Here is a 15,503-nt window from a genome sequence, read left to right on the forward strand (position 1 = left end):
ATGTGAGAAAATTGTGGTCCTGAAGTAAAAATGCAGAGGATTGAACCGCACTCTAGGTCTCTGTATTCCTGTCCACATTTCACTAAGGGCTAGACAGTGCACTTAACAGGCCATATGGGGACAATGCCACAGTGTGGCTGGGATAAGGAGCCTCACAGAGAAGGTGGGGTAGGAGGACTGAGCATAGCACCTGACACCCAAATAAGTGCCTTCCTTCCTCTAGGACAAGCAGGAGTTAGATGAAAAGATGTCTTATTTCAAAACCTACCTGGAGACGAAAGGGGCAGCACTGAGCCAAACCACGGAGTTCCTTCCTTTCTATGCCCTCCCTTTTGTGCCCAACCCTATGGTCCACCCCTCATTTAAAGAACTCTTCCAGGTAAGTGACAGTCTCTGAATCTTGTGTCAGTGCCTGGGCAACATTGTGACTTCACCTTGTATGTACTGGTGATTTCTGAATGATGCTTTAAAAAATTCAGATTTGCTCTTACTGTAGCCCTAAATTGTAACCCTAATTTATTTAATCAGTCTCCTGTTGGATTGGTAGCTAGCGCTTGACTTACTCTTTGCTATCCTGTACTAGCTGTGGTGTACGTTCTTGTACACATATGTAAATCTGAAAGAGATACAGATATGTTCATACAGTAACACTATTCCTAATAGCAAAAGCTAGAAGCAACCCAGCTATACACCAGCAGGAGCATGCATAAATAAACTGGTAGTAGTTACACAGTGGAGCACTGTGCATCTGTGAGAGTGAGTGAACGGAGTCACGCTACACAGGAGAGCACATGCTGTGCGAGTCCTTTACAGACATGGCAAAGCAAACACAAGTAGTTTAGACATGTATCAGTGTCAGAACAGTTTTATAGACAGCAAGAGGTCTTGCCTACCTGATTGGCATTTTTTTAATTTTATTTTTTAAATAGTAAAATTAACTTTTGAGGATGTACAGTACCATGAATTTTTAACATGTGCATTGATTCATGTAACTACTACTACCACGATCAAGATGCATAATTTTTGCATTAATTATCCAAAAGAACTGTGTGGTTGGGCCCCTTTATAGTCACCCTGCCCCCAACGCCTCAGCCCTAGCAACTGCTCTTACATTACATGTTAAAACACTCCCGTGTCATAAAATACGATTTTTTAATCACAAGGTATATCTTTTGTAAGCATCAAAAGGGTAATTCGGTTATACTTAAAACGCCGTCTCCTGTTCCCCACGGTTGCCACTTTAAAGTTGGTGGTCATTCTAAGCACTGTTTGTTCCTTTGTAGGTGAGCTGTCTTTTTCATAATTTCACTTCAGTGTGTCCAGGGATAGATTTCTATTTTCACTTGGAATTTTTTTTTAATTTCTTTTTTTTTTTTTTTTTACCATAATAGGGTTTGAACTCGGGGCCTCACACTTGGTAGGCAGGCACTCCTTTCCACCAGGCTTATTTTGTGTTAGGTTTTTTCAAGATAGCATCTCATGATCTATTTGCCCAGGCTGGCTTCCAACCTCAGTCCTCCTGATCTCTGCCTCCTGAGTAGCTAGGATTACAGGCGTGAGCCACCAGCATCCGGCATTCTTTTGGAATTTGTTGGACTTCCTGAGTGTGGTAGTTTGTGTCTTTCGGCAACTCTGGAAGAGTCTGTCTATCTCTTTATTACTTCTTCCCTGTTTATCATCTCTTCTACATATCTGATCAAATGTGCATTGAACTTATCATTATAACCTCCATGTCTTTTTTTCCTCCTTCATTAAAAAAAAGACCCTGTGGTAAAATACATAAAACATAAAATTTACCATTTTGGCCATTTTTAAGAATACATTTCTGTAGAGTATATTCCTATTTTCCATCTCCTGATCTCTGCTGCATTCTGGGTGATCTACTCACAGTAGTCTTCCAGGTCACAGATTAACCCTTCACTTGTTTAATCTGTTTGTTAGCTTCTCATTGACTATGTAATTTCAGTTATGAATGTTTTTTTCTAGAAGATTCTTTTGTTTTTAATTCACATTTGTTGGGTCATTTTTATATTCTCTCATCCCTTGCTGTCTTATGTCTTTAACATATTAAACATTTATTTCACATTCTTTGTTAATTTTAATATCCAAAATCTTTTGTTGGTTTGATCCTGCTATGCTGTATTTGTGCTGTCACGATGCCTTACTGTTTTGACTTTTATTTGCTTATGTTTTAGTTTGGACAGTGAGTTCATTTGTTTTACCTGGACCTAGCAGGGATTTTCTTGAGGCCTTCTCCATTTGCATCTCCCAGTCACTTTGGTGTTAGCCAACCCAGGACTATGTGAAGTCACATTCTTTGCTGAAGGTTTTGGGGACTGCACAGATGGTTTGAATCTCAGCTGCAGTCTTGTCTTGGTACTGAGTGTGGCTATGGAGTCTCAAGTGAGGTTTTTCCCTCCTCACCCCTAGTATTAAGGTCAGAGCCAAGTGTATTTTCTTGCTGTCCTTTCTGTACAGTGGGTTTATTTGTTCTTAACTTTTTACTAATGGCGTAGCCCTTTGTGGTCCTGGATTTATGCTGGGGCCTTCTGTGTGCATGGCCAGAGTAGATCCCATGGTCTTCCAGCTTCCAGAACCAAACCTGAAGGTCCTCAAGATTCTGCAGGGAGTTTTTTGTTCTGCTCTGGTTTTTTCATTTTTTTTGAGACAGGGTCTCGATATGTAGCCTGGACCTCTAACCTGCGGTCCTCCTCCTAGCCTTCTAAGTGTGTGTCACCACACGTGCCCAGCTGCCTTCTCTTGCAGTTATCTTTAGAGCAAAAGCTGTCTCTCTTGCTCCTGAATGTTCAAAGTTCCAGCTTTTGCTTTACGTTAGGCCTCTGAAGTTCTGTTTTGCCACTCTGGTGTGTTTAAAAAAGATGCTCTTCAATTCATCCAGGTCTTTTATTTTTATTGCTTTTCCAAATTATCCACTCTGCAGTGTGAAAAGAAAAGGAAAATCCTTTGTAGAGTTTATAATGAGTTCTTTTCTGCGGAAATACTTGGGAATCTCTATAATTGATTATTTTGGGGAAAACTTCTGAGCAACTGTTGTGTGCTAGGGACTGAGTTCAGCTTAGCTACTGAAGATTTAAAGGAATAGCCAAGGAAGGCCACAGGGAAACCAAGGTAAGTGAGCCCTGGTCCTGCCACCACTTCCACGGTAATTTGCTATGATTCATTTTGTGTGTAACATTTGGAATGATCAGAAGGGTTCTGCTGCTGAAAAAACAGGCAGCCACCAATTCACTTTAAAGCCTGTGGTTCTACAAGGGGTGAAACTAGGAGAAAGATGGTGAGTGGCTTCCCCAAGACCAGTCAGCAGAACCGGCCCAGCACTTCTGGCTCTGCACATCTCTTTTTGGAATCATGGTCTCAAGTGCCCATCAGACTCGGGAAGTGTTCTTCTTTTCAAAGCTGAAAGCACAGAAGAGAAGAGAACACTCTAGAAAAAAAAAAAGGATTCACGCTCAGAGAAGTTTTATTCTAATCTTACACTGTCATTAGCAGACTATCCTCAGAGCAGTAATTAATTTGAAAATACATATTTATTGGTTACATGAAATGCAACCTAACCTAAGGTGCATGGGTCCCAAATACACGATTTTGATTGTTTTTAAGATGTCTTGGTTTGCATGGCCGCCATGGCAGCACTCTCTTGAGATTCTTTATAGATGGTCAAGCATAGAAAGCCCCCCGAGCTGCAGCACACTTCATTGCTTTCATAGGGCTGCCCGAACAGAGAATGAAGGGCCAAGGGACTGGACAAGGGAAACTTATGTCTTGCACATCAGGGGCCAGATGCCAGAGACCAAGGTGTGGGCAGGCTGCACTCCCTCTGCAAGCTCTAGGTCAGTGTTCTTTTTTTATTCTCTCTGCTTCCAGTGGCCCCATCAGGTGACCACATCACTCCAGGCTCTGCATCCATACTCACAGGCCATCTTTCTTTTGTGTCTGAATTTCTTCTTGTAAGGATGCAGTCACACTGGGTTAATGGCCCACCCACTGCAGTATAACCTCTTCTTCACTGTGGTTACATCTCCAACAACCCCAATCCCAATGACCTCACATCCTGAGAACCAGACTTCACCATGTCTATGTAGGAACACAATTCACCTGTAACAACATACATTACAAACAAAAATCTCACGCAGTGTCAGGGAGTTAAAACATCTTTTGAGTGGGCGCCGGTGTCTCATGCCTATAATCCTAGCTACTCAGGAGGCAGAGATCAGGAGGGTCATGATTTGAAGCCAGCCTGGGCAAATAGTTCTGTGAGACCTTATCTCAAAAACCCTTCACAAAAATAAGACTGGTGGAGGGGCTCGAGGTGAAGGCCCTGAGTTTAAGCCCCAGTACCTCAAAAAAAAAAAAAATCTTTTGAAGATATACAGATTTTCTGCTCATCTGGCAGGATTGTTTCCAAACCCCAGATGACATATGGGATGGAAGGGCATGAAAAGTGTGGAGGATACAGAGCTAGGGAGCAGAGATAGTGGAGAAGGATGAGCCTGTCAGAGGGTGATGGGTTGGGATCCAAGAGGGAGTGGACATGGATTTGTAGTGGGATAGCTGCTCTTGTGGAACTGGTTTGGGTGGAAGATATTTTTGTATGCACAGTATAAAAGAAATTGTCCTGAGAAAGATGGTTGCAAGGCCAGGTGTGGTAGTGCTTGCCTGTAAGCCCAGCACCCAGGCTGAGGCAGAAGGATCATGAGTTCTAGGTCAACTGGGGCTACATATTGAGAAAATGAAAAGAAAAATCATTACTTGCTACACTTCTTTTGCTATTACTGTCATTATTTTTTCTTCTTTTAATGAGTATTAGTTAAGACAAGTAATGGATTTCCAAGAGCCAGATCAAATTGTGTGTGACACAATCTGAGGTACTTGTGGCAGGGTAGGTAACAGCTTCTGCCCTTCCTTGTCTAGACTCCCTTTTTCTGGAAGTTTCTCAGTAACTTAGAGATGATTGTCTGTGTTATGTCGACCAGTGCCATGCGTGCCTAAACCTCACTGAATCATTTTTGGTATTCAACCTAATAAGGGCACTTGTCATGCTTGTGTTTAATCACACGAACTATTCAAATCATGTGCGAGTTTTTTCTCCTGCTGTGGGTACTTGGATCATCTATAAATGAACTGGTCATATGTCCCAAAGCCTGTTTTCCATGCTCATATTACTGGCAAGACATCTTGCTTTTGGCTTCAGTAACTGGCAGGGCCATTTTGCTACCACACCTCGATGGTATTGTTGACATTGAGAGAGCTGATGTTTTTATGTTGTGTTTCTTTGTTTTTCCTTCAGGATTCTTGGACTCCGGAGTTAAAGTTGAAGCTAGAAAAATTTCTAGCTTTAATTTTTAAAGCCAGTAACACACCAAAGCTTTTGACCATCTATGTATCCTTTTGAAGCATGGAGACCATGGGTGTTAGAGCAGCACTCTGGTTTAGGGCAGCAACAGACAGGGGTCGCCGGCCATAAATCCACTGCTTTCACATGTACACAGTGAGTAGAGCATTAATGGGAGGCCATGCAAGGCCTGGAAAGGATCGACTTCTGTGACATTGGATCTTATTTTGATGTCACAGGCCAAGAAACAGATTTGGTAGGGAAAAAATTCTGGAATTTTTCTTTGCAGAAGGTCAGTCAACCACTTTGGAGGCCTGGAGGTCATGGCATATGGATTTCACTTGTCACTCAAATTGGGATTTCCTTTCTTTTTTTCTCTACCACTGAGCTATATCCCTGGCACTTGATTTTTTGAGACAGGGTCTCACTATGTCACCCAGGCTGGCCTCAAACTCTCCATCCTCCTGTCTCTACCTCCCAAGTGTTGGGATTACAGGCATGTGCCACCACACATGGCTGGGACTTCTTTTTAAACAACTTTGTTGATGTAATTTATATACATCAATTTATATATTGTTGTGTAATTTATATACCACAAAATTTACCCACTATAAGATATAATTCACTGATTTTTAGCAAATTACAGAGTCGTACAGTTATCTTCATAGCCCAGTCCAATGGGGACACTTTTGAAAGCACGGAGAGGTAATAACTGGACATAGTACCAGGGTCACAGCTATAAATGGGGCCTGTTCCAAGAACAGCAGAATATTCGGTCATCTCACCCACTGGAGACCAATTTCCCAAAGGTTATTCTTCTGTATGGACACATGTCTCTCTTTATTTAGAATAAGCATGTTCCATGCTGGAAGCATTTCATACTGGATGGGGGATGTAGCTCAGTGGTAGAGCACTTGCCTTGCATGTGCAAGGCCCTGGGTTTGAGCCCCAGCACATAAAAAGAAAAAACATTGGTTGTAGGACTCTGAATATACTGAAAAACAACTGCAATGTACACTTTAAGTGAGTGAATTATATAATATGTGAATAAAGCTGTTACCCGAAAATTAAGAAAAAGTTAATTAAGATAAAGTAAGGAAAAAGAATAAGAACCATTTAAAATAACTTGCCTTCAATCATGCATCCAGACGTGTGGGAGGTGAGATTTGAACCCAGCCAGTCTGGCTCCAGAGCCTGTAGCCTTAGCCACTGTCATCACTGCAGCCTCAGTTCCTCAGGATGAAGCTTTGGAACTGGCTACTGTGTTAATGGGTCTGAATTCATATTTTCATCTTTAGAACCTTAGGAACAGTGGAAAGCCTTTCAAAGGGGTGAGATGGCCAGTTAGGAGGTTAAGGGAACAGCACGAGGCTTGATCCACACAGCTCATGACGTGGACAGAGGTGGGGGTCATTTGGGAGCCACTCACCAACATATGAGCAACTGTTGACTGTCTTACTATTTACAGCAGCCTTTGGGACTGGCCTGAGAAGTCTCTCTCTTAACGAGGCTCTTTCTCACATGGTCACACAGCACAAGGTACCCTTAATTCCTGTTTTCCTTAGCTCCTTTCTCATCCAGAAGGAGAATGGACAAAATAACAAAGGTAAATCTTCATGGTTACAACTTCTATAAGAACAACTTTGTTGGACTGGAGGTATGGCTCAAGTAGGTAGAGTGCCTACTTTGCAAGTATGAAGTCCTGAATTCAAACACCAGTTCTACCAAAAAAAAAAAAAAAAAGAACAACTTTGCAATTGGAGTTTCGAGCTGTGAGAAGGGACAGAAATGGAAAGGATTCATGGGTTTGGCAAATGAGGGCTTTGAAAGTCTAAATATTTACAAAGCTCTCTGTAATCATCTGCAGTTCCTTGTGTCCCACCGTCCAGGGCGGCTGCTGTTGCCAGGTTCGCCTTGCATGTTAGGTAGCTAAGGAGTGGAGAGATGTGGAGACCTAGCAGCATCCCAGAGGAGAGGACTGCAGCACTCAGTCCCGAGATGAGAAGCAGGGAAGCTTGGATGGGGAAGGCATTATTGTAACGTCTTAACTTTTACCTTGAACTCTGCAAATGGGCTCTTACCTCATTAGCAACACAGAATACCCATTCTTAGAAAGCATTTACATTTCTTACATTCAAAGTAGGAAATCCAGTCTTGTGTTTTCACATAAAATAATGTTTTTCGGGGTCAATTTTTACCAAACCTGTTCACTTTTCAGTAAGGTGAAAAAACCTAGTTAGTACAAACTTGGTGGCCTCAGTTGGGGGGCTTTGCTTCACTTTTGTTGTTGACACTACACTTTGAAAACTGCTGAAATTATGTTGGGAAGCTTCATGCACTTTATTTATTTATTTATGGCAGAACTGGGATTTGAACTCAGGGCCTATACCTTGAGCACTCCAACAGCCTTTTTTTTTGTGATAGGTTTTTTCGAGATAGGGTCTCATGAACTATTTGCCTGGGGCTGGCTTCAAACCATGATCCTCCTGATCTCTGCCTCTTGAGTAGCTAGGATCACAGGCATGAGCCACTGGCACCCAGCTATTTATTTATTGTGGTAGTGGGGTTTGAACTTAGCCTCGTGCTTGCTAGGCAGGTGCTCTACCACTTGAGCCACTCTGCTAGTCCTTTTGCTTTCTAGTTTGTTCTTCCATAGGATCTCGAGCTAAGTTTTCCTGAGCTGGCCTCAAACCTTGATCCTCTTCTCTACCTCCTAAGCCACTGGGATTATAGGCACACACCACCTATAAGTATCGATGGCACAATTCTTATCAGGTGGAGTTTTATTACACAAAGTTTTTTGTTCATGAAATAACATAACACATTTGCCCTGTTCAAAGAAGAGTAACATCAGAGAGGATTTCCAAATTTTCTGCCTTCATTTTTCTGTGCTGCTGTTTTAGAATTAAACTTTCTAAAAAGAAAGGTAGTGTTAGTACATTATTTAACTCTTTGCTCACCAGGCATCTGACACGTAAGTAGTAGGTTAGCTTTGCCACATAAGGAGAGTCTTGGTAATTTAAGACCAGAAGGCTTTGGATGTTTGTTTTTGCCTTTGGTAGCCTTGTGTGTTTCTTGTCACTATAATGAAATACCTAAGGCAGTTAACTTATAAGGAGAAAAATTTTATTTAGCTCACAACTCTGAAGATTCCAGTCTAGAATTGGGTGGCCTCACTGCTTTGGGCTTCTGGCTAGGGCCCCTGATGTTCATGGGGTTGGGAGAGCACGTGTAGAGCAGACCTCTTACATCATGAACTGGGAAGCAGAGATAGTGTGAACAGGACAGTTTGGAGTCTTCCTAAACGCTTCGTGAACTCCCACAGCATCACCCTAGGAACCAGGCCCCAAACACCTGGGTCTTTGGGGGACCTCATCCAAACTGTGGTATTTCGGCCCTAGCCCCCAAAGATTCATGTCCATCCCACAGTGAAAATGCATTCATTCTGTCCTCAAGAGTCTCGGTCTTCAGTGTTCTAACATTACTCCAAAATCCAGTCCACAAACTTACCTGAGACTTCAGACAGACTCAGCTGCGAGCCACTATTGAAAAAGAGTTACATATGCCAAGATTCAGTAGTGGGTTGTGCACAGATGAACGTTCCTCATGGAAAAAGGAGGAGTAGATAGGTAGTAAATAGGTAGGTGGGATCCACCTAAAGCAAGGTCCCAGCCCAGCAGGGCAAACACTAAACCCCAATGCTGCATTTCCCATATGTGGGATGCACACAGGCGGTTCCGTGGCTTTGCCCCTGTGGCTTTGCAGGCTGCAGTCCACGTGGCCACTTGCTAGCTACTCAGCATATGGTCCGCAGCTGACCTCAGTAGGTGTTGCCATCACAGGTGCCTCTGCCTTCCTAGGGTCTCCACGATAGCTCTGGCTTCACTCCCGCAGTTTACTATGCATTGCCCCACTGGGGAGCTGCGTCCAGGGACTCTGACCCCACACACACTGCCTGGCCTCATAGGCTTTCCTTTGAAGTCCTTTAGAAGCCACCATGACCCCATAATTAATTCTTTTATTCCACACGCCTACAAAATCAGCATTGTGAATGCTGCCGGGTCTCTTGCGAGTGTGAGAGGTGCCCATGCACTTGAGCCTCAGTGCAGCAATCTAGGAGGGCCTTGCTGCAAGGCCCAACACAGAAATGAACCCTGAGGCTGTCTTGGGGGGTAGGGTTCTCCAGGGCCCATTTTTGAAAAGATTCTGTCCTGGAAAATCTGAAACAAATATTTGTGTTTCTACCTCTCTGGGTCTGTGCTGTGTGGGGTGCAGGGCACCCTCATAGATTTCTGGGGCATTGTCCAGGCATTTTCCTGTTGTCTCATTGCAAAGCACATGACTTCTTTTTATCAGTGCTCATCTCTACCAACCATTTACTTTTTTTAATGGGACTGGGGTTTGAACTCAGGGCTTCATCCTTGCAAAGTAGGTGCTCTACTGCTTGAGCCACGCCTCCAGTCCATTTTGGTCTAGTTATTTTAGAGATTGGATCTTGTGAACTGTTTGCCTGGGCTGGCCTCTTACTGTGATCCTCCCAATCTCAGTCTCCCAAGTAGCTAGGATTACAGGCGTGAGTCACTGGCACCTGGAGCAATATTTTAGGTTTTATTTATTTTTTTCTCATTTTTATTAGCATACATTATTCATGCAGGGGGAAGTCATCTGACATTTCTGAATAGCCTTACATTGCCCTCACCCTCTCCCCCCCTCACCCCCTCCCTGCCCCACCTAAAACAGTTGCAAAATGTTTCTTTTTCTTTTCCTTTTTTTTTTTTTTTTTTTTTGCGGCACTGGGGCTTGAACTCAGGGCCTTCACCTTGAGCCACTCCACCAGCCCTGTTTCTTGTAAAGGGTTTTTTGGAGATAGGGTCTCATGAACTGTTTGCCCAAGCTGGCCTTGAACCACAATCCTCCTGATCTCTGCCTCCTGAATAACTAGGATTACAGGAATGAGCCACTGGCACCGTGCTTGTTTCATTGTTTTATACCACATATGTATACAAAGCACATCGACCATATTCATCCTCCTTCAATTCCTTCATTCACCACCCCCTTCCTCAAGTATCCCTCACCTCTGGACCTATTTTATTGACCTGTTCTTTTTAATTCCAAAGTCAGTGTTCAAAGGGGTGTCTCCATTATTGTAGGTTTTGATTGTAAAAGTATTTTTCTTCTGCACTAAGCAGTTGTGAGATGTGAAGTCTTTCTGGAGTGCAGTTCTCACATGGGTGAGCCATGTAGCTATTCAGGACACAAGTGTGGAAGACTGGGTAATTCAGGACAGCGGACCTCCAGCCATTTGAGGAGTTCATTGAAAAAACATTCAGATCCCCTGGATCCCCACAGTCAGTCTGAGCATGGACCTCTGGACAGCTCTAATAAGTGGTGGAGTTTCATGCCACTGAGGCTGCAGCCTGGCCACCACCTTCTCAAGCTCGATACCTGCATGGAAGGGTGTTTTAGTGCCAAGTCCGTGACTCCTTTCTATGAAGAGAAATAACAGCTGCCATCACCTCCTTTGGCTGATCATCACAGTAACCCTTCAAGTTAATTAGCACTATCCCCAATTTACAGGAATATAAAATTTGTAGGAAGCAAGGATCAGAGAAGTTAAATATTTTGCCTACTGTTGCCCAGCAATAATATGGTGGGATAGGAATTTGAGTCCAGGTCTTAGTTTATTTTATTTATTTATTTTTTCAGTACTGGGTTTGAACTCCATCTCACATTTGCTAGGCAGGCACTCACCTTTTGAGCCATCCTCACAGCTCTGCATTGGTTATTTTTGAGATAGGGCCTCACTTTATGCTGGGCTGGCCTGGGCCATGACCCTCCTATTTGTGCTTACCGGTGTAGCTGGGATGACAGGCATGCACACCACGCCCAGCTGTTGGTTGAGATGGGGTCTTGAGAACTTTTTTTGTCCCAACAGGAGTGTAACCACAGTCCTCTCGATCCCTGCCTCCTGAGTAGCTGGATTTATAGGCTGAGTCAGTGTACTTGATCCCACATCTTAATTTTAATTTTAAAATCTCTCTCTAGATCCATGAAGTCTATTCTAAAATGAAGACTTTAAATATACACAGTGCCTGAATCAATGCAGTAATGAGTTGACTTGGGTTTCAGGGCAGTGTTACCTTCTTCAGTCCAAATGGAGCCTTCTACAAAGGAAGAGGCATAGGTAGTATAGTTCGTATCTAAAGTGTTCTCCATCAGCCCATGGAGGTAGTGGAGCCTTTGGGAGTTGGGGCCTAGTGGAAGGAAGTTAGGTCATTGGGGCATACCTCAATGATGGAGATAATGGGACTCTGGTCCCTTCCTGTCTCTCTTTGTTTCCTGGCCACTGTGGGGTGAAAAAGCTTCCTCTGCCACTTGCTCCTGCCATGCTGTTCTGGGCTGCCACAGGCCAAAAACCAGCAAGCCAACTGACTGTGGACTGAAGCCTCTGAAACTGTGAGCCAGAACAAACCTTTCCTCCTTTAAATTGACACTCAGGTAGAGGTTAGCCTGGCCCAAAAGACCAAAAATCGTATGTTCTCCCTCATATGTGGACATTAGATCAAGGGCAAACACAACAAGGGGATTGGACTATGAGCACATGATAAACGCGAGAGCACACAAGGAAGGGGTGAGGATAGGTAAGACACCTAAAAAACTAGCTAGCATTTGTTGCCCTTAATGCAGAGAAACTAAAGCAGCTACCTTAAAAGCAACTGAGGCCAATAGGAAAAGGGGAACAGGTACTAGAGAAAAGGTTAGATCAAAAAGAATTAACCTAGAAGGTAACACCCATGCACAGGAAATCAATGTGAGTCAATGCCCTGTATAGCTATCCTTATCTCAACCAGCAAAACCCCTTGTTCCTTCCTATTAATGCTTATACTCTCTCTACAACAAAATTAGAGATAAGGGGAAAATAGTTTCTGCTGGGTATTGAGGGGGGGGGAGCGGGAGGGGGTGGAGTGGGTGGTAAGGGAGGGGGTGGGGGCAGGGGGGAGAAATGAACCAAGCCTTGTATGCACATATGAATAATAAAAGAAAAAAAAAATAAAAAAATAAATTGACACTCAGGTATTTTGTCACAGCGGTGGGAAGCTGACTGACATGGTAGGACAGGGCAAAGAATTGCTGACATGGTGAGAATTTGGTTCCTGCCCCTAAGGCCTGGCAGTTTGGCCTCTCTTCAGGGCTGCCTTGTTGGGGTCTGGCCTGTTTTGTGGGTTTTTGGTGTTCTCATGTTTGGCTTTAATGTATAAACTCTCCAGTGTGGTTTTGGTGGTTTTTTGTTGGTTGTGGTGTTTTTTGTTTTGTTTTGTTTTTTTGAGGTACTGGGGTTTGAACTCTAGGCCTCATGCTTGCTAAGCAGGCGCTCTACACTTGAGCCACTCTGCCAGTCTTTAATGTAACCTCTCTTCCTAGAAATGTTGCAGCAGCTTCACCAGCAGCTGGTGGAGGCTGAGCGTCGGTCAATGACATACCTGAAGCGCTACAATAAGATCCAGGCAGACTACCACAACCTCATCGGGGTCACAGCCGAGCTGGTGGATTCTCTAGAGGCCACTGTCAGTGGCAAGATGGTAAGGAGAGGGCAGCTGGGCTGGCCCTCTGTGTCACAGAGACCGTGCTGACAGCTCACACACTCTCAGCTTGCCGCTTGCCACAGAAGGATAAGGGAGATGCCCTGCCCCAGTGTGTGGGGGCCTGTCAGTTTCCATCTGTCTGCTTGGTGTCCAGCTACCTTTCTGAACCCTGTTTATCTCACGTGTGTGTGTGTGTGCAGTACTAGGGCTTGCTCTCAGGGCCTTGTGCTTGCTGGGCAGGTGCTGTGCCCCCTGAGCCACACCCTGGCTCTTTTGGCTCCTGTTATTTTTTAAATGGGGCCTTCCCTTTATGCCCAGGCCAGCCTATATATGCTTCCCATATAGAGGGAATGACAGGTGTACTCCACCATGCCCAGATTTTTATTGATTAAGATGGGGTCCTCAGCTGATCTCAAACCTCAGTCCTCCCAATCTCCACCCCTTGAGTAGCTAGGGTTATGGGCAGGAGACACCACTGCCTAGCTAAGAGAACTGCATTAGTTCCTGTTAAGGAAGTGCCCCACTTCTTAATGGTCACATTGGGGATCAAATTCCATGAGTTTGAAGGGACAAGCCATATTGAAACCACAGCAGATGCACCTGAAGAAGTCAAGCGATGCAGAGAAAACAGAAAAGCAGACGCCACCTTTTTGCCTCCTCTCCTATTGAATAAGAAGTGCCCCATCCTGGCTGGGCCTCTGACCCCTCTCACATTGTGACAAAGGTGGGGATGGGAAGAGGCCTCAAGTATCAAGATGGGCAGACCAGGGAGGGTATACTCTTAACTAGCTAGTCTTTAATGTAAAAGAAATACATGCTTATAGGGCCAGGGATGGAGGTACATGCCTGTTATCCTAGCTACTCAGGAAGCAGAGATCAGGAGAACTGCAGTTCTAGGCAAAAAAAGTTAGCAAGACCCCGTCTCAACCCATCTCAATAGGCTGGTTATGGTGTGTATGGTGATATGCCAATGTAATTCCAGATATTCAGGAGGCATAGGTAAGGGGATCAAAGTCTGAGGCCAGTCTGGGCAAAAGTGCAAGACCATATATGAAAAATAACTAAAGCAAAAAGGGCCAGGGGTACAGCAGAGCACCTGCCTTTGCTTGGCCCTAAATTCAAACCCCAGTACCACCAAAGAGAAAAGGAGGGAGGAAGAAAAGAAGGAAGGGAGGGAGGGCAAATTTGAAAACGTGCAGAGGATCATATAGTAAGCCCTTCCACAACATTCTTTCATCTCGTTTCCTTTTTGGTATCACTATTAACATTTTCTTTTGTGTTATTTCAGCATGTTTGTGTGTCTGTGAGTATGTGAGCATGCCACATGCACATTCTTAGCTGAGATCATATGACCTGTCACTCCTCTGAGACTTGCTGTTTCGTTTTCAGTGTGCCCACATGGCCTCACCATCCTTGCTGTGTCCCGTGACCTCATCCTCCTTGGTGTGCCATGTGACCTCACCTCCTCGGTGCGCCCCGTGACCCCACCTCCTCGGTGTGCCCTGTGAACCCATCTCCTCACTCTCTTATGCTTGTACATGGTTCTGTTTATAAGGGTGAACCATTAGCAGTCTCTAATGTCGAATGTTTAAATTTTTTTTTCTTGCTGTAAGAAAAAATGTTGCAGTGACTTCCTTGTCTGGCTGTATACCTTTCAGTGTGGGTGGGCTGAGATCCTGAAAGTGGAATTCATTGGTCAGATGTGTGCATTAAGATTTTGATAGATGTTATCAAATTATTTTCCTAAAAATGTCAGCAGTGTGCACCCCTCAGCAGTACACAGGGTGCCTGTCGCTCCACACTCTTGCCAGCACTGTGATTCAGCTCTGAAGCTGGCCGAAGTAGTCATGGAAACCAGTACTCAGGAGGCTGAGGCAGGAGAACCATGAGTTCAAGGCCAGCCTGGGTACATAGTGAGGCTTGTCTCAAAAACAAAAACAAGAAACTTTTTTAAAACTTTGAAATCTTTACCAATTTAGTAAATGATACTGGTGTTCTTAATGTTTTAATTTACATTTCTTTAATTCTTTAATTATGTGTGAGGCTGAATATATTTTCATATATTGTGTTGGCCAGTTACACACACACACACACACACACACACACTGTTTGGCGGAGATGAACTCAGGGCCTCATGCTTGCTAGGCAGGTGCTCAGGTGCTCTACCACTTGAGCCATGACCCCAGCCTTTATATTTTGTTTTTGGCAACTTTCTATTCATGTCCTTTCCTCATTCGCTTGTTTGAAGCAGGCAGATGATGTCATCAAATTTTCTTGGCAGTACTTGAGCCATTCTGCTGGCCCATGACATCAAGTTTGCTTGTAAAGAAATGGTTGTGATGGCAATTCCAGAAGTGACAGTCAAAGGAGGGGACAGTTTCAGGAGGAAGGGCTTGAGCCAAAGTCTCAGAAGCCACAGCAAATAGATGAGAACTGAACAAGGCCCAGTGTCTCTGACTTTTGGAAGGCTGCCGGTATTAGTGGAAGCTTAGTTACAGGGGTTGAAAGGTGAGTAAGGGGAGACACAGGGCAGGCTGTTCTTCCAGAGTCCCTGGTTGGGAGGGAAG

At 44.1% G+C, this 15,503-nt stretch overlaps 1 protein-coding gene across 9 annotated transcripts in view; it reads left to right on the top strand.

Annotated features, from left to right (window-relative positions):
- Positions 1–15,503, top strand: part of Armc9 (armadillo repeat containing 9) — a 127,885-nt gene that overhangs the window by 12,171 nt on the left and 100,211 nt on the right. For 8 of the 9 annotated variants that reach the window (XR_012447400.1, XR_012447401.1, XM_020156260.2 and 5 more), the window contains exons 5-8: positions 224–379; positions 5,309–5,401; positions 6,935–6,959; positions 12,776–12,933. Coding sequence is in view for 7 of the 9 variants with exons in the window: in XM_020156260.2 (XP_020011849.1) it covers positions 224–379; positions 5,309–5,401; positions 6,935–6,959; positions 12,776–12,933 (432 nt within the window). In the remaining 2 variants the exon portion in view is untranslated. Of the gene's footprint in view, positions 1–223; positions 380–5,308; positions 5,402–6,934; positions 6,960–11,745; positions 11,810–12,775; positions 12,934–15,503 lie in introns of those variants that run through there. The other variant, XM_074071994.1, reaches the window with a different exon arrangement.

Source organism: Castor canadensis, chromosome 4 (genome assembly GCF_047511655.1).
Source record: "Castor canadensis chromosome 4, mCasCan1.hap1v2, whole genome shotgun sequence".
NCBI classification, from domain to species: domain Eukaryota; kingdom Metazoa; phylum Chordata; class Mammalia; order Rodentia; family Castoridae; genus Castor; species Castor canadensis.